At 37.4% G+C, this 23417-nt stretch overlaps 1 protein-coding gene across 3 annotated transcripts in view; it reads right to left on the bottom strand.

Moving 5' to 3' along the window:
* EDEM3 (ER degradation enhancing alpha-mannosidase like protein 3) overlaps positions 1-23417 on the bottom strand; it is a 91013-nt gene that overhangs the window by 29530 nt on the left and 38066 nt on the right. The window contains exons 9-19 of one of the 3 annotated variants that reach the window (XM_060131743.1): positions 17221-17318; positions 15478-15603; positions 15190-15273; positions 14027-14110; positions 13363-13487; positions 9119-9284; positions 8712-8866; positions 7284-7440; positions 5037-5228; positions 3562-3727; positions 1295-1480 (exon numbers count right to left, since the gene is read on the bottom strand). In XM_060131743.1, coding sequence (XP_059987726.1) covers positions 1295-1480; positions 3562-3727; positions 5037-5228; positions 7284-7440; positions 8712-8866; positions 9119-9284; positions 13363-13487; positions 14027-14110; positions 15190-15273; positions 15478-15603; positions 17221-17318 — 1539 coding nt within the window. The remainder of the gene's footprint in view (positions 1-1294; positions 1481-3561; positions 3728-5036; positions 5229-7283; positions 7441-8711; positions 8867-9118; positions 9285-13362; positions 13488-14026; positions 14111-15189; positions 15274-15477; positions 15604-17220; positions 17319-23417) is intronic. The other 2 variants (XM_060131761.1, XM_060131754.1) reach the window with 2 other exon arrangements.

Genomic DNA, 23417 nt, shown 5'->3' with positions numbered 1-23417 from the left:
TGCTGCTGAAATTCCAATGGTAGCACAAAATAGGGGGGAAAAAAGCAAAGGCATTAAAGAGTTATATGGAATAATATTTTGCCTGTGTTTGATGTGCTTAAATGCATGTATATAGGAAAGAAGATCTGAGTTGGAAAAAAGGGCTCAGAAAAAAAAAAAACAGGCACATAGGCAGATTTAAGAAGATCAGAAATCCTTTCTACTGTTTCTATTTATACATCCTTACATACATCCTACTCACTCCACAGTCCTTAAATAGTTGACATCTCAATGAATCTCAAAGAATAAAGCAATACAAGAAGACAAGACAAAACACTAATTTGGCTAGCACTAGATTATTGCTAAACTTTTTTTTTTTAATTGTTCCACTTGGAAGATATACTGAATTGAAATGAATAAGTTTCCTACCTATCTACCAAGCAAACATCCCAACATCAACAACCAGATTATACAGATTATACAGATTATACAACTTTATCCATTTAAGGGGGGGTGGGAGGAGTACTGCTCTCTCTATAGGTATCTCCAGTGGATAAGAAAGACTGCTGTTATAAGCAGGATTTCAGTCTATATCTGATGGTTCACTTTCCCTCATTTCTCCTCTATTCCTAGATGTGAAACTATGAAAGAATACTAGTTAAGACCTTGCATTTATACAGCAATTTGGGTTTCAAAGAGCTTTCAAGTTACTAACAAACATTTTGGCCTAGAGAGGACTATATCATGAATTAAGGCATGCTATCTTGTTCTTCAGGCATCAGCCATGTATAACTCTTGTAACTTATAAATACCTATGTGATGAACTTGGATCTCAATGGAAAGAAGCTGCTAGATTTCTATTGCCTTCATCAAGACAGTGGTCATTTGATTATAGGTGGCCTGGTAAAACCCCACTACTATTATATTGTATACAACACCCTTCTATACAATCTCTTATTATTCCTTATTAAAAAAAAAGAAGATGTAGTATCAGTGAAATTGAATGGTGAACATCTGTGGATATTAAAAATGACTCAGTGTAATCTCTTGTATTTTTATCACTGGGCAGAATTATAGCAAAAATTATAAATTACATACAAAAATATAATTCTAGAAACATTCTAACTCAGCGAACAAAGCAAAATAAACATTTTACTACCCTTTTTTCCAAAAGAAAAATATATTTTGAAACCATCTTCTAAAAAGTTTACTTCTTTTAACCAGTGAACCATAAATAATCTTTTTGTAACTCATTTTTGTTATCAAGTTAGGAAAATTAATGCTAAGCTGAATACAAATGATTTTTTACCCTTACCTCGATCTTTTGCTTTGTCAGAAAGGAGGACCTCTACCTCCTCATATTCCCGGATGGCGTCCAATATGATACTTCCTTCTTTACTGAATAAGAACAGCATGGGAATTGTGATGTCATCTGTGTCCTTTCCATCACCTGCCATCTGGAACAGAGGGGCAGTATCACTGCTGCTCCCCTCATTGTCATCTAGCCAGAAAATGAATACAGCAAACATAAAAACGTTCATCCATTAAAAAGGTCTAGCTACCAATCTTTACTGTTGTTTACCTGTTGACAGCATTAATTTTCTGCATCAAGAACCACAGAAACACTCATACTTTTGGGGCCCACTAATTCTACTCCTAGAAATCTATCCTGAGGAAATAATTCAAAAGAAGCAAAATGATCTATGCCTGAAAAAGTTTACTGGAGTGCTTTTTGTAACTGTCAACAACTGTAAACTATTGTAAGTAAATTATAACGAACTACCTGAGGGAACACACAGAAAAACAAAATGTTATTATTACATAAAAAAAGTAGAACACAAAATTCTAGGATTACGACTATAAAGATTTCACATGCTTATGAAAAAGCCTAAAAATGGAAAAATTCAAAGACTTGAATTACAATGATAGAACTATGAAATTTTATTGTTGTTTAGGATTTCTTCGAATGGCATTATATTGTTTTACCAAACTACAAATTGACGGTTCTTTTTAAGATACTGTGCACAAGGAATAATTATGACTATACTGTTTTTTCCTCTGTAAGTTGAATGAAACACTATTGTTACTTTATGCCGGCTAAATAATAGGAGTACGACTGCTAAATACTGTTTTACTGGTGATGCCAGTTATGTCCAGCCCTAATCTTACATGCCTGTCTCCCTGGAGAACTTGCCCATCCCTTCACAGACGGCTTGCGTGGATAGGCCCTTCTAAGTGGAGAATACCATGTAGAACCCATCCCCTTAGCAGTAACTGACTAGACAAAGGATGGTTACCTGACCTTCAGTCTCTCTGCTGCTTGTCACTGTTACAACCACTCAACTCCACCACTGTAGCTTGAAAGTGGCTATAGATGACATGGAAACAAACTGACATGCTGTGTTGTAGAAAACTTTCATTTACAAAAACAGGCAGTGAGCTGAACTTGGCTTGCAGGCTGTAGTTTGCCAACCACTCATTTAAGTTATGAAGCAGAATTTCTCCTAATACTTACTTAGACTAATGAAATTCATGCATTCATTAAATTAACACTGGCGTGCCGATATGAGATAAGCAAATGGCATAGTAAACAATGTTTCACTGAAATAAATCCTACTGTTTTATTTTAAATCTCTTAATGTTTATTTACCCTGGGTTCAAAAAGGAAATCTATCCTAATTAGAAAGAACAAATTCAAAATGGAGTTCCCCTGGGAGACAATCTATACAGAAGAACTAACTTCACAAATAGGATGTGACTTCAGGTTTTCCAGTTCTTTCTGAATGTAAACTCATATTTACTTAAAACATAGAAAAATTTATATTTTCCCTGATAGTCATGCCCTGCTTGTCACGATATCAGTGATTTTTCTGTGGAAAATGAAAAGGCAAACACACTGGTTGAAATACATGCGTAAAATAATTTGAAGTTTGTAATTTCAGTGGAAAAAGACCCAAGGAGATAAAAACTTGCTAGCAACTAGTGCTTATACCCATGATATGTCAGTTATTTTAGGAAATTTTATATATACTATCTTCAAACCTTACAACCACCTAAAAGATATTTATTACCATTTTCACTGGAGCTAAAAAATACGCTATGGAATAAACAGATGAAGAAACTAAAGCTGGGCCAAGGTTACACCATGATTTTGTGGTGGAGCCAGGAACTACAACCCCACGTGTCTGACTCCACAGCTGGCACCCATGTGGAGTCATGGATACTTTCAGTGACTCCCCACTGGAGGTGGCAGGGTGTAATTCTTGCTCCTAGGGGGCTTTGGATCTCATGGGCCCATTTTTTTATCCGTGGTATTGGGTGTTTTTAGCACTCACTCCTACTGCACCTTCACACCGGACCCCAAGTACTTTTATTGGCATTAATATACAGAAACCCAAATCTAGACTTTCAAACAAGGTATGAGATATATACACATTCTTAAGAGAGTTATTGGATTACCTATCCATTATGCCAGCTAGTGAAGTAAAAATAATGCCAAACTCTGATAAAAGTTTGGAAAATGAAAGGAAAAATCCTAAAAATTATGTCTTAGTCAACACAATGACATGGAGGCTTACTTACCAATAACAATGCCACCAATGGCTCCAGCATTCTGGATGTTGCGTGCCTTTTCTGCAAACATGCACTGTCCTCTTTGTATCAAAGCAATCTTTCCCATCACTGCCTCAGGGTTAGTAAGCTCTGAACAACCATTGTACGGTTTACTGCTTGCAACAAATCCTCTTGTCTGGCAGAAATAAAAGTAACTTAAGTAATCTTTTATCTTCTCCAATCACTACCTAGTCATTAAAATTCAATATCTAGAGCTTTAAGTAGACTTCACTTCTTTTCTAATGATAACATATACAATATATATTTAGCATAAATTTTTGTTTTGAACATTTTGTATATTATAGTACCCAACCAATATTTCTACTGTGCTTTGCAGTTTATGAAGCATTTTTACGTAAATTACTAAACCAGATCTTTATAATGACTCTGAGTGAAGTAATACAGATGATATTTCCATTTTACGTATGGGAAAACGGAGATTCAGTTTACATAATTTGCTCAAAGTCACTATGTTAGTAAGTGGTAAAGTTGGAACCTCAGGCTGACTCACTACGTACCCATACCTACACTTACAAGAAGCTGGGAACCATTTTTAAACCATCACTGGTAACAGGAAAAATTTTTGAAAAGAGGGGAAAAATGGATTTAATCTACATGAATCTGCAAGCAGTTCTTCTTCCTAGAAAAATTAAATCCACCAGAGAACTGATTTTAAAGATGTGAGTGTAAAGATGTTTTAAGATCCTTCTCTCTCTTAGAAGGTAAACTCCATGAGGGCATAAATCTTCACTGGTTTTTGTAAACTTGATACATAGCAAATATCTAAAATACTACCTAGAATAAGAGTTATTGAATAAATGAATCAACTATAAACCTACATAGCTTTAAAATATACACTAGAAAAAGTTTAAATTGGGGGTAACAGAGTTCAAAGGCCACTGGCTTTAGATGATCAGAATACTTGGGTTCTGGTCTAGTGGCTAGCTTTGCTACCAGTTAGTCAGACAGTTGAACCTGTGAACTTCATTTCCTACAGTAAAACTAATAGGATAGACTAGCTTAATGGCCTTCCAAATTTGCTCAGTGGAACCTCAGTGTCTGATGCTCTCCACAGCCACTTGTCCGGAAGCACCTCTGCTTTAGCTGTTCCCTACATTAAGCCTCTGAGTTAGATTTTTGTTCAAAGAAAGGTTTCAGTAGTTAAAAAGTTTGAAAACCATTTTTAGATAAGTTAAAGGCATTGAATTAGAGAACAATATCTGAACATTTTAAGTAAAATTCTATAACCATACTGCATACATAAATTATGACTCAATATTTTCAAGATACACTTTTAATTTTAATCTACTTTAATCTGGGAGATTAAATATTTAGGTGTTTTAAATAAGTTAAAACTACTAAATTAGAAAAGAGACTAAGAAATTAGACAATACTTAAATAATATTTGAGTTCAATTTCAACAAGCATATTATAGGTGTACATACCTCTTTATGTTTAGACAGATCTAGCCCAAACTGAGCTGGACCAGCAGTTAACACTACCCGGCCAAAAAATGGGTGAGAAACAATTTGTACAGCTCGTGGAGGCAGCTGCTGCTCTTTTTGTTGTTGACTTGACAATTCAATCATCTCCTGCATAAACCTCAACCCATCTTCCGCGTCAATTGAACTAGCAGCCTAGGAAAGAAACAAATTAATTTTATCCTTTCTTTCTGGAAACTTTCAACTTTTTGATTTCTTAAATACTACTGCACTATAGTTTTCTACTCTAAAATTTATCCTATCAGTTTTGGTCTCTACCAAATGTTTATGGCCTTATTTGTTCTCAAAAATATTACTTCTGGAAATATTTTCTGAATATAACATCTGTAATTTTTATTAATGTCTCTTTCACTGTCCTATAAACCACTTTTGGTACAAATTGAGAAGTGCACTTCCACTAAATGCTCACTTTGCTTGTTCTCTCCTCTGGTTGCCCTTTTAAGAAATAAACCTCATAACTGACCCATATTCCCCACCTTCTTCGAAATTATGAACCAACAACCAGATTAAATTCAAAACATAAGTATCAGGCACCTATTACATCTCAGTACTTGACTAGGCACTAGGGTCATAATCTTTTACTTTAAGAAGTTTGTATCTAGAGGAGAGAGACATGTAAAATTAGCTATGAAAAAATTTCTCGGGTGGGAAAGTGGACTAGTAACATAGACAAAGGAAGGACTGATTCTGTCAGTGTGTATCTGGGAAATATTTGGAATGATTCAAATTGAATCTTAATAGAGGAAAAGTTGAACAGTGCCTGACTACAGGAGGAAAAGGATGAATTCCTAACACCTTATAGAAAAAGTCAATGGAACCTGACAAGGGATAGAGGATAGAGGAGAATGGAAAGGAGCTGGGAGAAAGAAATGCAAGCCCATTCTGAGATTTCTAGTTTTGGTGACTTAGAGAATGATGATAGGGTTGACTGAGATGGAGAACGAAAGGGCAGAGAGACAGACTGTAGTGGGAGCAGGGAGAGAGAACAGGTTTGGACAGATTGAGATTGAGATGCAGAAATGTATGACAGGTAGATTATACCTGGGTTTAAAAAGTAAAGTAAAGTTGGGTTTAAGAAGTAAAGTAAAATCAGGATTACATACATGTATCACGTGTACAAAGATGACAGCAGAGCTTGTAGAAATAGATGACACTATTGAAGAAAAGTATAGTAAGAAAAACATACGATCCAGATTCTTTGGTAGTGCCTACACTGAGTCGTGCCCAGAAGAGCTGCAAAGGAATCTACAAAATATTGCACAGAGTATTTGGAAAGGTGTTGCTGGAATACCCTGGAAGCCAAGAAAGGGGTAGGTTTTAAAAAGAGGCCAGCCAATAGTTACATAAAAGTTCAATCAGAGGAGGACTAAGGGGCTACTGGCTGGCAATTATGTCACTGGTGACCCATGTGAAAGCAATGTCATCAGGGATGTCATTCCCACCGCTGGGGAGTGAGGATGAGTGAAACGTAAGGAAGCAGACAGAGTCTTGTTAGGGAAGGAGGGATGACGTGGCAAGAATAGGGATGAGACAGAAACCTGAGGGGAAGGCAAGGTGAGGAGAAGGCAAGGTGGTGGGAAGGCTGAATCCGAGATTATGGGGTATCCGAATATGGTTCTACGTTGAAATTATTTCTCAAACTGTAGTTTTCTCAGAATTAATGTAGTAATAAGGTGAATAATTTAAAGCCCTCGGGTTATGAAAGCTTTTAAAGCAAAAATCAATAAAAATTTCCCAAAGAGGTATGTTATGTTTCCTAGGCATAGATAAATAAATGCATATTTTGATTTCTATAATGAATAAAAGTATTTAAATTCAGCTCTTTGGAAACTAAAATAGTATAAAATAGAGATATAAATATTAAAATGAATTATTAGCTTTTAAGATTATGTTCTAAATAAAATAGTGGAAAGACAAGCGACTGAGAAACAGAAAACTTAGATCTGAGTCCTATATTTGACCATATTAACGTAAGCAAATTACTCAACCTACTTGTGACTTGATTGATTTATACTACAAAGGGGTTGAATCAGATGGCTTTCCAAAATACTTCCAAGTCCTAAAATTCTGATACTCTGACTTTAAACCACACACTGAAGGTTTTTAAAAAGCCAAATGTCATTATCTTATTAAAGCTACTGAGACCAAAGAAGACAGAGATGGTAGCTAATTAGTACAGCAATGTCTTACTTGGATTGCATGTTGAACCAACTGGACTCTCCCATCTTTGAGGTGAATCAAACTCACCCCCATCTTCTTCAAGATTTCTAAATGCTCAGGGTTAGTGGCCATGAAATCTCTGGCTCTCAGAGGGGGTTTAGCTCCACTCCTGAAACTCTCCTCTCTGCTAAAAGTAATTATAGGCAAGGCTTAAAAAAACCCACAAGTCAGAATTGGGAAAAAAAGCATAAGGCAAACAAATTGCTAGTTTTAAACTAGTGAAAAATGGAATAACTAGAAAGAGTTACTTACCTACATATAACTTAGGTTTTTAATAAGTAGTATAGCTTTCAAATATATTTTACAGTTACAAAAGCTTGTATATTATCTATAAGGCAGTATTAATCAACAGCATTACAATTATTTGAAGGTACACAATAGGTTGGCTTAGAGGTTTATTACTATTTATTTCTCCCTCAAAAATCAGATGTTGGGGCTTCCCTGGTTGCGCAGTGGTTGGGAGTCTGCCTGCCTATGCAGGGGACCGGGTTCCTCCGGTCCAGGAGGATCCCACATGCTGCGGAGCGGCTGGGCCCGTGAGCCATGGCTGCTGAGCCTGCGCGTCCGGAGCCTGTGCTCCGCAGCGGGAGAGGCCACAACGGTGAGAGGCCCGCGTAACGCAAAAAAAACACAACCCCCCCCCAAAAAAAACAGATGTTTCTCTCAATATTTTAAAAGCAAAACAATACTTATATCAGTGAACAATAACATTCACTTAAGAAAAATAATTTTTTAAAATTTCCTAGTAATGGTTTTTCTAATGTAACTATTTGGAAGAAAATGCACTCATTAAGGCAAAAAGTTTTATTCAACAACCAAGAATAAGTACCTCGTCAAAAAAATCAAATCAAAACACTGTTATTTTTCCTATACAGAAACTACAGATGAAAGGAAAAATATTTTCTACATATATAAAACGTGGAAATATTTGATGAAACTGTTGTGTAAAAATGTGCTCTGGATCTAGAGGGGTGGGATAGGGAGGGTGGGAGGGAGATGCAAGAGGGAGGAGACATGGGGATATATGTATATGTATAGCTGATTCACTTTGTTATAAAGCAGAAACTAACACACCATTGTAAAGCAATTATCCTCCAATAAAGATGTTAAAAAAAAAATGTGCTGTGGAAGTTACAAACTATCATACGCTGCCATTATTACTTGGTTCATTAAACAAAAGATACACAGAAAATTTCCATAATAATAAAAAGACATTACTGCAGAATAAACTTTGCTATCTAACTTTACTCACCAATTTTTAATTTTAATCAGTGATAAGTACATAATCAATATTTTTTAAATCTAAATGAATTCTTGGCTGTTATATGTTCCTTACATTCTCTGTCATTTACTAAGAATTAATTTTGATATTAACAAATATAAAATAAGACATCTTACACTCTGATGATGCCTCTAGGACAGCTCTTGTCCACCACATTTTTCAAGGGTTCACGAATGCTCTGAGCATACAGAGGGTCATTAGGGAAGAGAATCTGAGTGTTTGGACAAGTCCAATCAAAATTACTGTCATCCAGTTCTGTATATTCTGAAGTCTAAAAATATAAAAGAATGTTATGTAAATAATTATTTTACTTTATAGTTTGTTCAAAGGAAACATTAAGTGAAATGTAAGTATACACAGGATGTAATACAAGAAAACAAAATAAGAAAACATCAAGGGTACTTCTCCTACCACACTATATTTATAGAATTCTAGTCATGGATTACTTTTTCCTTGGAAAAACAAAACAAACACACAGGAGTAAAAAAGAGAGTAAGACATTTAGTTGAAAAACATAACCTACTGTGTTTTTTTTAGAGATTCTTTGATTTGTAGTAGAGAGCCAAAGAGGTAACAGATGAGCTTCTGTTGTAAAAATGTAATCTTCTATGTCAAAAATAACGTCTTCTTTATCCGCGAATAACAGGTAAAGATATTTAAACATTTCGGCCAAGAAGAAGGAATCCATTCTAAAATAAAAGGTTACAAATAAATCTAAGAACATAAAAATATCCAAATGTCAACTATCTGAAAGCCACAGAATCAAGGTCAATAAACCTGTCTACACCAGTACAGACATCCAAAGAACTATAGAATGTATCTATCCCCTGGTGGTAATAGCCTTGACTCCAAGCACATTCCAAGGAAATGAAAAAGACCAGAAGGGCTGCCTACCACATAGGTGCACTAAATCTTGTCAATACTGCAGACAAGGTTTTTCTATGGACCTTCTGAGGGAGTTTTCCATTTCTTCTACAGGGAACCAATAGCAGGGAGGTAACACAGATGATCTTTACTACTGAGGACCATATAAGAATCTTCAATTAATATTAATTGAACTGGATAAAGTGATACGATTTTGATGCAGCCATTTAAGTGATAATCAAGAAGGCTTAAAAGTAATCATTTACAAAAAGTTACATGAAAAAAGTACAACACAAAATCACATGGACTATGATGATAACTTTGTAAACATTTAAATACCTGCCCAGTGTGACTTTACAAATGATTTAATGTTGTAACGTTTTAATAAACACTTCAAAGGAAAGCTTTTATAAAAAGTATAGGTAAAGAGCACAGTCGTTAGATGGAGTTACAATAACAAGGAATTTAATTATATGTGCTACTTCCCAAAGCATCCTAGCTTTTAGCAGTTACTAGACAGGCTGCATAGTTTCGTAACCGGCCAAGCACAATTCCTGGCACACAGCTGGCACTTGATAAACGTTTGCGAATGCAAGTTTAAACAGCATTACTAACGAATGAACTGGAGAGGCAGCTGGACACAGCGGTAAAGAGCTGGGGCTTTGGAAATAGAAAAGAACTTCTGATGACGAGCTATGTGACCAAGGGGGATATTACATAAGGACTGTGAGCTTCAGTTTATTCTGAAAGGACATAATAACAATACATGCCTAACAGTGGTGCAAAGACTAAATGACATACTATAATGTCAACTATTTAGCAGAGCACCCGGCATGCGTATGAGCTCAAAAACAGCGCTATCATTATTTTTCCCAGACATAAATGATGTTTTATTTTGGAACAACAACTGTAATGTTTCAACACTTCTTTGAACATTTTGGATGTTAATCATTTTATAACGGATAAAATACTTCCCTGTCAATCCGCAAAACACTTACGGTAATTTAACTTTTTCTGGAGGACTGATGGTTATTACCATAAGCAAATGTTAGCTTAAGAACTGTAAACTGATGTGCAAGATTTTGATTTTTGGCAAATTCCACAAGTGATTCTGAAACAGATGATTTGTAAATGCTTAGAAAAGACTAGAGACGTGGTAAGATCACTGCAGTATGAGTTGGGTAGAGCTAGCAAGTTTGGGTATCGTATCACATAATCTATTTTGTACTTTAAAACCATAAATATGTACACAAATGCAAACACACAGGCATGAAAAATGTCTGGAAGACTGTTTCTAAAACTGCCAACAGTGATTATCTTAGGATGGCAAGTGGGGAAAGTATCGTAGGGAAGATTTTCATATTTTTTTGCCATTTAAATTCTTTAACTGTTCATTTATTATAAGAAAAATACAGATATTTCTTTTTTGAAAACTGTGTGTGGGGGGCCAGGGAATGGAGACACTGGTGAGCCAGACAACAGCACTGGTAGCTCCGTAGGGGAACAAGCAACCAAATGCAAAGAGCATTACATGGAAAATTTTAAGGCATAATTATCTAAACCCCAGATCCCTGAAAACAGTAATTTAGCTAATACATTAGATGACTGAGATGAAATTTAAGCCTTCTTTTTGGTCTAGAAACGCATACACACACACAAAAAAAAAACCCAACAAAATGAAATTTTGCTGGGATGAGTATTAAGTTCTAAGTTTGCACTTTTAAAAAATCAATCAGTTTCTTAAGAGCAGGGTAGAGAACACCCATTTGTCAGCAAGTCATTGTCAAGTATCTGAGGTCAACTGGCCATAAGTTCACTGTCTGTTAAACGTAAGAAAGCTGCTAAAGCACATCCAAGAACGTGGTCAGACAAGGATTAGGAGTCCTCAACCTTTTGTTGGGCCAACTGCATGGGAGAGACGCAACACTACCACGAGGAACAGTGAGCAGACCCAGTGGTGATCCTCAGGTGGAGAAAGGCTGTAAGCCCACCAGCCCCTCAGAAGATGACCCATCTTGCGCCTGGACCCAGACGGCAACAGCGCTGCTGCACCAAGTGCACCTCGGGCATCGTTAACGCTGGACGTGATGCTTCAAGGGGCACTCTGCACACTAGACTGTGCAACCAGAGTGCGGCACGGGCCGTCAGAGATGCAGAAACAGCGCCGCGGGAGGGACACTCAGCAGGAGGAAGAGGAAGGAGGCTGAATTTAGAAACACGGAACTCTGAACAGAGCAAATCATGTCTTCCTCTGTAATTCCTCCACCTGCTACGTTTCCTTCTGCTCTAGCGCTCATCACGTGGCTGTGATTACTTCTTTACATACCTATCTTCTTCACTGACCATAAGTCACAGGCGGGCAGGGACTGATTCTAATTTATCTTTTCATCCTCTTACCCAAGTGCAGCGTCTGGCGCACAGCGGGCGATTAATTTACTGTTCCTTGAATGAGCTGCCAGTAGAGCATATAGTCAAAAGCCTATCTGCCTTAATTAGAATTAACCTTACTAACTGTGTGACCTCAGGCAAGCTCCCCAACTCCCTGTGCCTTGGTTTCTTCATCTATAAAATGAAGATAATAATAGAAATTATACTTCAGAGGGTGGCTGTAAAGGATCAAATGAATTAAACATAGAAAGTGCTTAATTAGAAGAGTGCCTGAAATGTAGGAAGCAGCCAGTAACTGTTACAGATAAATACAAGAGCTATCTGCTTTCATTTCTTGCTGTTTTCTGTGTGTCTGCTTCCAGAAACCTATCCATTTCTTATCAGCTGTGGTCAGGGAAGGAGGTCCCAAGCCTAATTAACTATTATCTAAATGCTCCAAGAGAAGGACTGAGGGTCAATTCTGTGAGTAGATAATGAGTGTTGTATTTCACCTGTCCCTAGTTCCTCTGCCGGAAACTCCTTTTACTACTTTCCTTTTTCTAGTTTTCTAGTCCTGATCCTTCAGGACACAGGACGCTCAAGTGACTGTCATATCCCAATCTGCATTTCACGTCCCTTTAGTATGTTTCATAGCACATATACAATGCTTTAAAGCCTGTTTATCTGCCTGCCCCCGTGATTCAATGATAGAAAAGACATGTCTTTTTATCTTTAATCTTCAAAACCGAGTATAACTCTGGCACATAAGACACCTCAGTAAATATTTGTGGAATGAACACTTGCTAACCAAATGAACAAACTTTAGTGTTCATTTAGAAATGTGTTGCTATGTTCTGGACAGTTAAAATAACAGAACCAAATGATCTCAGAATAACTGGAATGTTAGTGAATATCGTATTAACCAAAGGGTGCTTTTCATATCTTGAATATTCCATGTCGACTACATCTATCCAGTATCCAATGAAATAGAAACTGCCACTGAGCCTCCCCAGCTCTCCAAATCAGCAACACAGTAAGAATATACACATTAACCACGACAACAGAATAAGAATATACACATTAACCACGACAACAGAATAAGAATATACACATTAACCACGATATTGCTTTTGAGGAATTCTTGACTGAACAGGAATCATAATCCAGATCATTAGTCATCATCTTGATAATTTCTAACATTTTACATAATATAAAAAACTATTAACAAAGAAGAAAACCCCAACTTTCCTAAAACTCCAAAGACCAAGGTTCTGAGGTTTAACAATCATTTATTCATCTATTTAAAAATCATTTGAGCACCAACTATATGCCAGGCACCATGGTAAAAACACAGACTTTTCAAACAATTTAAAATAAGCCTATTCAAGAGAGTTTAAAAAATAAGCACAATGAACTAAGGTTTGCATCTTCAAATACCCTTTGTAAAAGCATTAAGCTGATCTGAAATCTGACTCATAATATTTTGTGTTGTTTCAGAGTTACCCTGAGGAAAGGGGAGGTTAGGAATTGTTTTACCTGTCCTCATGACTTCCAGTACGAACATCCTTCATGGCAGCAAATCCGCAAGGCACTCTAGCATATTTATTTAAATTTTCAATAAGTGTTTTCCCTACTTCAAGGTAGTAAGGATCTCCTGTAGCCTATTAAAAAGGAGAATATATGTATACATATACATAGCTTACATAGTACCATATAACCATTTATTTATCAAATATTTATTGAGTACCTACCAGGTGCCAGGCATTATATCAGGCACTAGAACACATGTTACATAGAACCTAGCTCTGAAAGTAAGTCATGGATCTGCTTTATGAATTTCTTAAATACACAGCTGGAAAGCTGCACAACTGTACATCTTAGGCTTTGGATGAAATTTCTAATGCCCAGAAAGGTTGCCTGATTAAAGGAAGGCAAGAGACATGCTTTAGAAAGCAGCTCTAGAATATAAAATTTCTCTTTAAAGAAATGCTTCGTAAGTATTTTGAAAAGGCATAAAACTTAGATGTCAGTTCTTGCATCTTTCAATAACTCTATGAACTGGGTGAATAAGAACCATGATATATCCAATCATTATAATATTAAACAAGAACTTTGAAAGCCGATACTATTACTATAAGATAGTGAGTTATCCAACAGAGAACAGGAGCTAAATAGCAAAGAGAGAGTTAAATTAGCTTACTTTATACAAGAAGTAGGTACTTTCTGCAAATTCTGGCCTTAAAGGATGTTGAGCCCAATGCACCCTGAAATCTGTGGTAAATGCCTAGACAAAACAACACATAAATAGGCATAAAAATGTGATTTAAAAAAGTATGTAGTTGTAGAATATATAGTATATAAATTAGATCATAAACAAGAAAAAATAGTTAAAATATTGATAACAATTTTTATATATAAAATGAAAATTATCACTGCTTAAAATCACAATTCATTTTGTGAAGGCTGTTATTTTTACCAATTAAATGGAATTCCTTTTTTAAATGATCACTTTGGCTTATTAGGAAGCTTAGGAAAAGCTATGACCTCATTAATGCCACTACACAGGTCCTCATTGTCTGCATAATAGTGTTCTCTTCTTTTTTCTTATCTCCACTTTTTTCTCTTAATTATTAAGTCTCTCACTCTCCTATTTCTATTTTAGCATATGCTTTTTTATGAGTCTCAAATCCTCTGTGGCTTGAAACAAACACTTTAGGAAGCCTTCTAAATTGGTGAGATGCTTAGATATCTCACAGAGGGTAGTCAATAAGTAGGGATAGAACAAGGCCATACACAAATTTGGAAATTTTTAATGGTACATTTCTGGAAAGCCAAAAGGTCTGCTATTAAAATCTTATGGTATCAAGCTAGCAAGAATACTTATTACTAACATATAAAAACCAGGGAGAATAATTCTTAAGCAGCGTGAAGAAGAGCTAACATTTCCAAATTTCCAGGGAGCATGTGTGATCAGCAAGAGTATGTTCAATGTATACTGTTTTCATAAAATAAGCTTTAGAAAATAAAAAGTACAAAAGTCTCCCTAGCTGGTGGATAAGTGTAAAAGTTAGAATGAGACACTATGCAATGGCATGGATTAGAAAAGGTTGAGAAATACCAATTTGGGATTTTTTTTAACATTAAATTAGTAAACTATCAGCATTATCCTAAACTAGACTTCTCTTAATACATAAGGAAAAGGAAAAACATATACAATACTGTGTAAACCAAAAATATATTAAATAAGCTATTTAACCAGGAAAAATGAAAAAGAAGAAACCAACCTTGAAGATGGCATTTTCTACCTTTAAATTAGCAATCTATAGTATATGTAAACTAGAATTCCAAAGATGATTTGCTTACCTCTGGTAGAAAATTATGTTTTTTAATCACCTGATACAACATTTCATGAGTTTCAATAGCAGGTCTAATATCCCCCTTTAAGACCTAGAAACCAACAATAACAACAAAATTATCCAATAAAATATGAGTTGACTTTATCTATAATCATTATATAAACAGAAAAATGTAGATTAATACAATTTTGAAGTGTGACTCTGTTTTGGTAATTCAATTTTAGAGATCACAAATGCACTGAATTATAATCATTTTACTTTAATATTAAGAGAAATAAAAGAGGTTTTTTTTTACCTGCAAACCTGGAAAAAAGGCAAGCAAAGCATCCATCCAAGTCCGAGCATTCAGCATTGGCTTGTGGATATGCACATCAAGTAGAAGAGGTGGCTGGCTTATGTACCTCATTATGGCATCGTAGTGCTAAAAAAGGTCACAATATGTGTTCATGAAAGTAGATGAAAAAAGCTGTACTATTCTAAACACAGCATATCATTAAATATATGAAGAAATGAAACCCGAATTTACATATGAATAAATTTACTAAGTAACTGTTAATTAACTATGGAAATAGTTAAATTCCTTTAGATGGAAATCTTTGTAAAATATACTATATATACTCCCCTGTGTTCTTAAACTCTGATGCAGAGTACTAAAAACTATAGATAAAATGGGACCTTCTGAAGGGTATAGACCTGAATATCACTATCCTGCAGGATTGTGGCCCAAGGATGCTCTTACGTCCTCTTGAAATATAGTTACAGGCTTCTATATCACAGAATTAGATTCATTTTCTCCTTTGTCTAGGAAGTTTGCTCCCTAGGCAGCTAACATAACATTCTGGTGCTTGTCTACCTAAACTAATGCATCCCATCACTGTTGCCACTCTTACGGTCCACTACCTCTGCCTTTTATGGTCTTAAAAACTCTTTTCCCCTTCTTTTATCTTCTCCTAGATATTTCTCAGCCTTGACAACAGGTTGAGCTGTCAGAGTCAATGACTGATAAAAAAAAACCAATAAAAAAAAATCTGTCCTCATGCACCTCAAGAAAATCTTGTTATAATCTAATAAATGATATATTAAATGATATATGTAATAGTGTTTCTAAAAGTATTCAGTGATGACTTATTAGGACTTTTACCAGGTTTTTCCCCTAACTCATCTATTATTTATTAACTATTATTGAGTACCTGACAGATCTTAAAGCACTGTTCTAATCAGTTCATATGCATTAGCTCATTTAATCCTCCCAATAAATAGTACTAGCATTCCCATTTTGTGGATAAGGAATAGAGGAAAATATCTAAGTTACTTGCCCAAAGCCACAAAACCAGTGGCACAACCAGGATTTAAACCCACACAGGAGAACTCTCATACTTTTAACCACTATATTGTACTATCTCACAATAATGTGGGTGAACTCATGGGTGGGCAAAGAAATGGTAAATTATTTTGAAAAGAATGTACTGACACAGCTGATGAGTTTACTAGTTAATTTCAATTTGCTTTAATTACAGACAAAGGCGATCCAATAGGGTTCAATAATCTCTCCCTTCTCCCCTAAAAACATGCCTGTGAGTCTGATCCACACTTAAGACTTAACAGACCTTCTTTTGAAATGAATACCCACTGGTTTGTTCAAGTCTCCAAAGCCCTGCACACTTGGTGTGGTCAAGGACTAGGCCAAACTTCCAAATTATTCCAAAAAGAATTAGAATCCAAAGGAGAAGAAGGCTTTGGATTTCAATAAATTCCCTTCCTTGTGTAAAAGATTAGGTAAAACTCAAATCTACATATTACTCACTGGAAAATCTTGAAAACTTCTGATAGATGAAAATAAAACGACTTTGTAATCTAGTTTTTGCAATGTATGTAGTGTTTACCCTGTCCCTGTCCAACATCATCAGGGAATACTGACCAAAAAACTACTACACATTTAAAAATAATTTTTCAGAATGTCACTTAGATGATTGAGTTTCTATCAAAATCTGGCAAATTAAATTGGTTCTAAACTTAATACAAAATTGGAACAACTTACTGTATTAAATCTTTCCAGAAAGCTGTCATCTCCAAGCAAGACGTAGGCTTTCAACAGATATTCATAATATGAATCAATCCCTGCTCCAACTCCACTATCTATGGAAAATACATATAAATGTGATTTTTTTATTAAACAAGTCTTAAAAATTCTTCATAGAATATAGTAAAGGTACCAGTACACTAAGAATGAAAAATTAGTCTAAACATGAAATTGTTGAAAGTAAAACTTACACATTTACAGAAATATTAACCTTACTACATGAATAATAGTTCCTTTGTTGACAATAGTTTGTATGTTAAAAAAAATCTTGCTTTGCAAAATTGGCTACAGAAGTCTTATTTTAAAGTCTTATTTAAAAGCAGAAGATACTAGTTTTAAGAATATTTTTAAAGCTTACTTTCTTAATGAGGAACTTCAAAGAGAAAGCACTAGCAGGTATTATTATGCAATTACTGGATCCTTAATCAGTTAGACATCAATCCTTACAGTTATAATATATATGAAAACAACACTGCTGCTGTTTGAAGGTGACAGTTCTAATTGCTGAAGCTAGCACAACTGCTGGCTTCTTCCTCTAAGATCATCATAGACGACCAAAGAAAGAAAATAACAAGAAGAAAACTGTTAAGAACTTGGTGGGGGATGGAGGGGGAGGGCTTTGTTCTGGAGCAGAAGCAGCCAGGCATAGCTATGGAAGGATCAAACAGTAGAAAAACTGCTGGAGCTTTGCTCCTGCCTCTCTCCTACCACTGCCTTAAGATACAAAGTCTCCTCCCATGCCTGCTACAACTCAGATCTATGCTCCAGGTAGCCTCAGGAATAAAATCAGGGCACCACAGAAGTCCTGTGTGAGGAACTGAACTCAAAAAGAGGTGGGAACTAATTTTAGACATTCTCTTCCCCACCCTTTCCCCTCCAAACTCTTAAGGCTGGTGAATCACAATCTAAATTATAATTACAATTACAATCTTAGAAATCCCTATACTCAGGGCACACTCCAGGCCAATCAAATCAGAATCTCTAGGCGTCAAGGCATTGGTATTTTTAAAAACTTCTTAGAATTCATCCCTAAGATAACTGGGGCTGATAGGGATTGGAATTTGACCTCCCCACAAAGTAGGTGACAAGTGAACATGAACTTATAGGACAAAAACATTTAAGATGCATGACTTTTTGAAAAGAAGAAGAAAGTACTGGAGTAGGAGTTTATCAGAGGAAGAAAATATTAGAACAGGCAAACCAAGAACTTAAAATTAATCTAATGGGGGGACGAGGGGAAGATGGCTGAAGAGTAAGACGCGGAGATCACCTTCCTCCCCACAGATACACCAGAAATACATCTACATGTGGAACAACTCCTACAGAACACCTACTGAACGCTGGCAGAAGACCTCAAACCTCCCAAAAGGGAAGAAAGTCCCCACGTACCTGAGTAGGGCAAAAGAAAAAAGAATAAACAGAGACAAAAGGCCAGGGATGGGACCTGCACCAGTGGGAGGGAGCTGTGAAGGAGGAAAGGTTTCCACACACTAGGAAGCCCCTTCACCGGTGGAGACTGCGGGTGGCGAAGGGGGAAAGCTTCGGCGCCGCGGAGGAGAGCACGGCAACAGGGGTGCGGAGGGTAAAGCGGAGAGATTCCCGCACAGAGCATCGGTGCAGACCAGCACTCACCAGCCCGAGAGGGTTGTCTGCTCACCCGCCAGGGTGGGCGGGGCTGGGAGCTGAGGCTCTGGCTTCGAAGGAGTGCAGGGAGAGGACTGGGGGTGGCGGCGTGAACACAGCCTGCAGGGAGTTAGTGCGCCACGGCTAGACAGGAGGGAGTCCGGGGAAAAGTCTGGACCTGCCGAAGAGGCAAGAGACGTTTTCTTCCTTCTTTGTTTCCTGAGGAGAGGGGATTAAGAGCGCTGCTTAAAGGAGCTCCAGAGATGGGCGTGAGACGCGGCTAAAAGAGTGGACCCCAGAAACGGGCATGAGACGCTAAGGCTGCTGCTGCCGCCACCAAGAAGCCTGTGTGCGAGCACAGGTCACTATCCACACCCCGCTTCTGGGGAGCCTGTGCAGCCCGCCACTGCCAGGGTCCCGGGATCCAGGGACAACTTCCCCGGGAGAATGCATGGCGCGCCTCAGGATGGTGCACGTCATGCTGGCCTCTGCCGCCGCAGGCTCGTCCCGCACTCCGTACCCCTCCCTCCCCTCGGCCTGAGTGAGCCAGAGGCCCCGAAGCAGCTGCTCCTTTAACCCCGACCTGTCTGAGTGAAGAACAGATGCCCTCCGGCGACCTACACTCAGAGGTGGGGCCAAATCCAAAGCGGAGCCCCTGGGAGCTGTAAGAACAAAGAAGAGAAAGGGAAATTTCTCCCAGCAGCCTCAGAAGCAGCGGATTAAAGCTCCACAATCAACTTGATGTACCCTGCATCTGTGGAATACATGAATAGACAACGAATCATCCCAAATTGAGGAGGTGGATTTTGAGAGCAAGATTTATGATTTTTTTCCCCTTTTCCTCTTTTTGTCAGTGTGTATGTGTATGCTTCTGTGTGAGATTTTGTCTGTATAACTTTGCTTCCACCATTTGTCACAGGGTTCTATCCGACCTTTTTCTGTTGTTGTTTTTGGGGGTTTTCTTTTTTCTTTAAAAAAATTTTTTTCTTCTTAATAATTATTTTTTATTTTAATAACCTTATTTTATTTAATCTTACTTTATTTTGTTTTCTTTCTTTCCTTTCTGCCCTCCCTCCTTCCTCCCTCACTCCCTCCCTCCTTTTCTTTCTTTCCTTTCTTTCTTTCTCTCTCTCTCTCTCTCCCTCCCTCCCTCCCTCTCTCCCTCCCTCCCTCTCTCTTTCTTCTTTTTCTCCCTTTTATTCTGAGCCGTGTGGATGCAAGGCTCTTGGTGCTGCAGCCAGGAGTCAGTGCTGTGCCTCTGAGGTGGGAGAGCCAACTTCCGGACACTGGTCCACAACAGACCTCCCAGCTCCACATAATATCAAATGGTGAAAATCTCCCAGAGATCTCATTCTCAACACCAGCACCAGCTTCACTCAACGACCAGCAAGCTACAGTGCTGGACACTCTATGCCAAACAACTAGCAAGAGAGGAACACAACCCCACCCATTAGCAGAGGCTGCATAAAATCATAATAAGTCCACAGACACCCAAAAACACACCAACAGACGTGGACCTGCCCACCAGAAAGACAAGATGCAGCCTCATCCACCAGAACACAGGCACTAGTCCCCTCCACCAGGAAGCCTACACAACCCACTGAACCAACCTGAGCCACTGGGGACAGACACCAAAAACAATAGGAACTACGAACCTGCAGCCTGCAAGAAGGAGACCCCAAACACAGTAAGATAAGCAAAATGAGAAGACAGAAAAACACACAGCAGATGCAGGAGCAAGATAAAAACCCACCAGACCTAACAAATGAAGAGGAAATAGGCAGTCTACCTGAAAAAGAATTCAGAATAATGATAGTAAAGATGATCCAAAATCTTGGAAATAGAATAGACATAATGCAAGAAACATTTAACAAGGACCTAGAAGAACTAAAGATGAAACAAGCAACGATGAACAACACAATAAATGAAATTAAAAATACTCTAGATGGGATCAATAGCAGAATAACTGAGGCAGGAGAACGGATAAGGGACCTGGAAGATAAAATAGTGGAAATAACTACTGCTGAGCAGAACAAAGAAAAACGAATGAAAAGAACTGAGGATAGTCTCACAGACCTCTGGGACAACATTAAACGCACCAACATTCGCATTTTAGGGGTTCCAGAAGAAGAAGAGAAAAAGAAAGGGACTGAGAAAATATTTGAAGAGATTATAGTTGAAAACTTCCCTAATATGGGAAAGGAAATAGTTAATTAAGTCCAGGAAGCACACAGAGTCCCATACAGGATAAATCCAAGGAGAAACATGCCAAGACACATATGAATCAAACTGTCAAAAATTAAAAACAAAGAAAACATATTAAAAGCAGCAAGGGGGCTTCCCTGGTGGCGCAGTGGTTGAGAATCTGCCTGCTAATGCAGGGGACACGGGTTCAAGCCCTGGTCTGGGAAGATCCCACATGCCGCGGAGCAACTAGGCCCGTGAGCCACAACTACTGAGCCTGCGCATCTGGAGCCTGTGCTCCGCAACAAGAGAGGCCGCAATAGTGAGAGGCCCACGCACTGCGATGAAGAGTGGCCCCCCGCTTGCCACAACTGGAGAAAGCCCTCGCACAGAAAGGAAGACCCAACACAGCCCTAAATAAATAAATAAAGAATAAAAAAGTAAAAGCAGCAAGGGAAAAACAACAAATAACACACAAGGGAATCCCCATAAGGTTAACAGCTGATCTTTCAGCAGAAACTCTGCAAGCCAGAAGGGACTGGCAGGACATATTTAAAGTGATGAAGGAGAAAAACCTGCAGCCAAGATTACTCTACCCAGCTAGGTTCTCATTCAGATTTGATGGAGAAATTAAAACCTTTACAGACAAGCAAAAGCTGAGAGAGTTCAGCAGCACCAAACCAGCATTACAACAAATGCTAAAGGAACCTCCCTAGGCAAGAAACACAAGAGAAGGAAAAGACCTACAATAACGAACCCAAAACAATTAAGAAAATGGGAATAGGAACATACATATCGATAATTACCTCAAATGTAACTGGACTAAATGCTCCCACCTAAAGACACAGATTAGCTTAATGGATACAAAAACAAGACCCATATATATGCTGTCTACAAGAGACCCACTTCAGACCTAGAGACACATACAGACTGAAAGTAAGGGGATGGAAAAAGATATTCCATGCAAATGGAAACCAAAAGAAAGCTGGAGTAGCAATTCTCATATCAGACAAAATAGACTTTAAAATAAAGATTATTAGAAGAGACAAAGAAGGACACTACATAATGATCAAGGGATCGATCTAAGAAGAAGATATAACAATTGTAAATATTTATGCACCCAACATAGGAGCACCCCAACACATAAGGCAAATACTAACAGCCATAAAAGGGGAAATCGACAGTAACACATTCATAGTAGGGGACTTTAACACCCCACTTTCACCAATGGACAGATCATCCAAAATGAAAATAAATAAGGAAACACAAGCTTTAAATGATACATTAAACAAGATGGACTTAATTGATATTTATAGGACACTCCATCCAAAAACAACAGAATACACATTTTTCTCAAGTGCTCATGGATAGATCATATCTTGGGTCACAAATCAAGCCTTGGTAAATTTAAGAAAATTGAAATTGTATCAAGTATCTTTTCCAACCATAACGCTATGAGACTAGATATCAATTACAGGAAAAGATCTGTAAAAAATACAAACACATGGAGGCTAAACAATACACTGCTTAATAACGAAGTGATCACTGAAGAAATCAAAGAGGAAATAAAAAAATACCTAGAAACAAATGACAATGGAGACACGACGACCCAAAACCTATGGGATGCAGCAAAAGCAGTTCTAAGAGGGAAGTTTATAGCAATACAATCCCACCTTAAGAAACAGGAAACATCTCGAATAAACAACCTAAACTTGCACCTAAAGCAATTAGAGAAAGAAGAACAAAAAACCCCTAAAGTTAGCAGAAGGAAAGAAATAATAAAAATCAGATCAGAAATAAATGAAAAAGAAATGAAGGAAACAATAGCAAAGATCAGTAAAGCTAAATGCTGGTTCTTTGAGAAGATAAACAAAACAGATAAACCATTAGCCAGACTCAGCAAGAAAAAAAGGGGAAGACTCAAATCAATAGAATTAGAAATGAAAAAGAAGTAACAACTGACACTGCAGAAATACAAAAGATCATGAGAGATTACTACAAGCAACGCTATGCCAATAAAATGGACAACCTGGAAGAAATAGACAAATTCTTAGAAATGCACAACCTTCCAAGACTGAATCAGGAATAAATAGAAAATATGAACAGACCAATCACAAGCACTGAAAGTGAAACTGTGATTAAAAATCTTGCAACAAACGAAAGCCCAGGACCAGATGGCTTCACAGTTGAATTCTATCAAACATTTAGAGAAGAGCTAACACCTATGCTTCTCAAACTCTTCCAAAACATAGCAGAGGGAGGAACACTCCCAAATTCATTCTAGGAGGCCACCATCACCCTGATACCAAAACCAGAAAAGGATGTCACAAGGAAAGAAAACTACAGGC

This window comes from Lagenorhynchus albirostris, chromosome 2 (genome assembly GCF_949774975.1).
Source record: "Lagenorhynchus albirostris chromosome 2, mLagAlb1.1, whole genome shotgun sequence".
Lineage (NCBI taxonomy): Eukaryota > Metazoa > Chordata > Mammalia > Artiodactyla > Delphinidae > Lagenorhynchus > Lagenorhynchus albirostris.
This window is presented reverse-complemented; position numbering and strand designations above follow the sequence as displayed.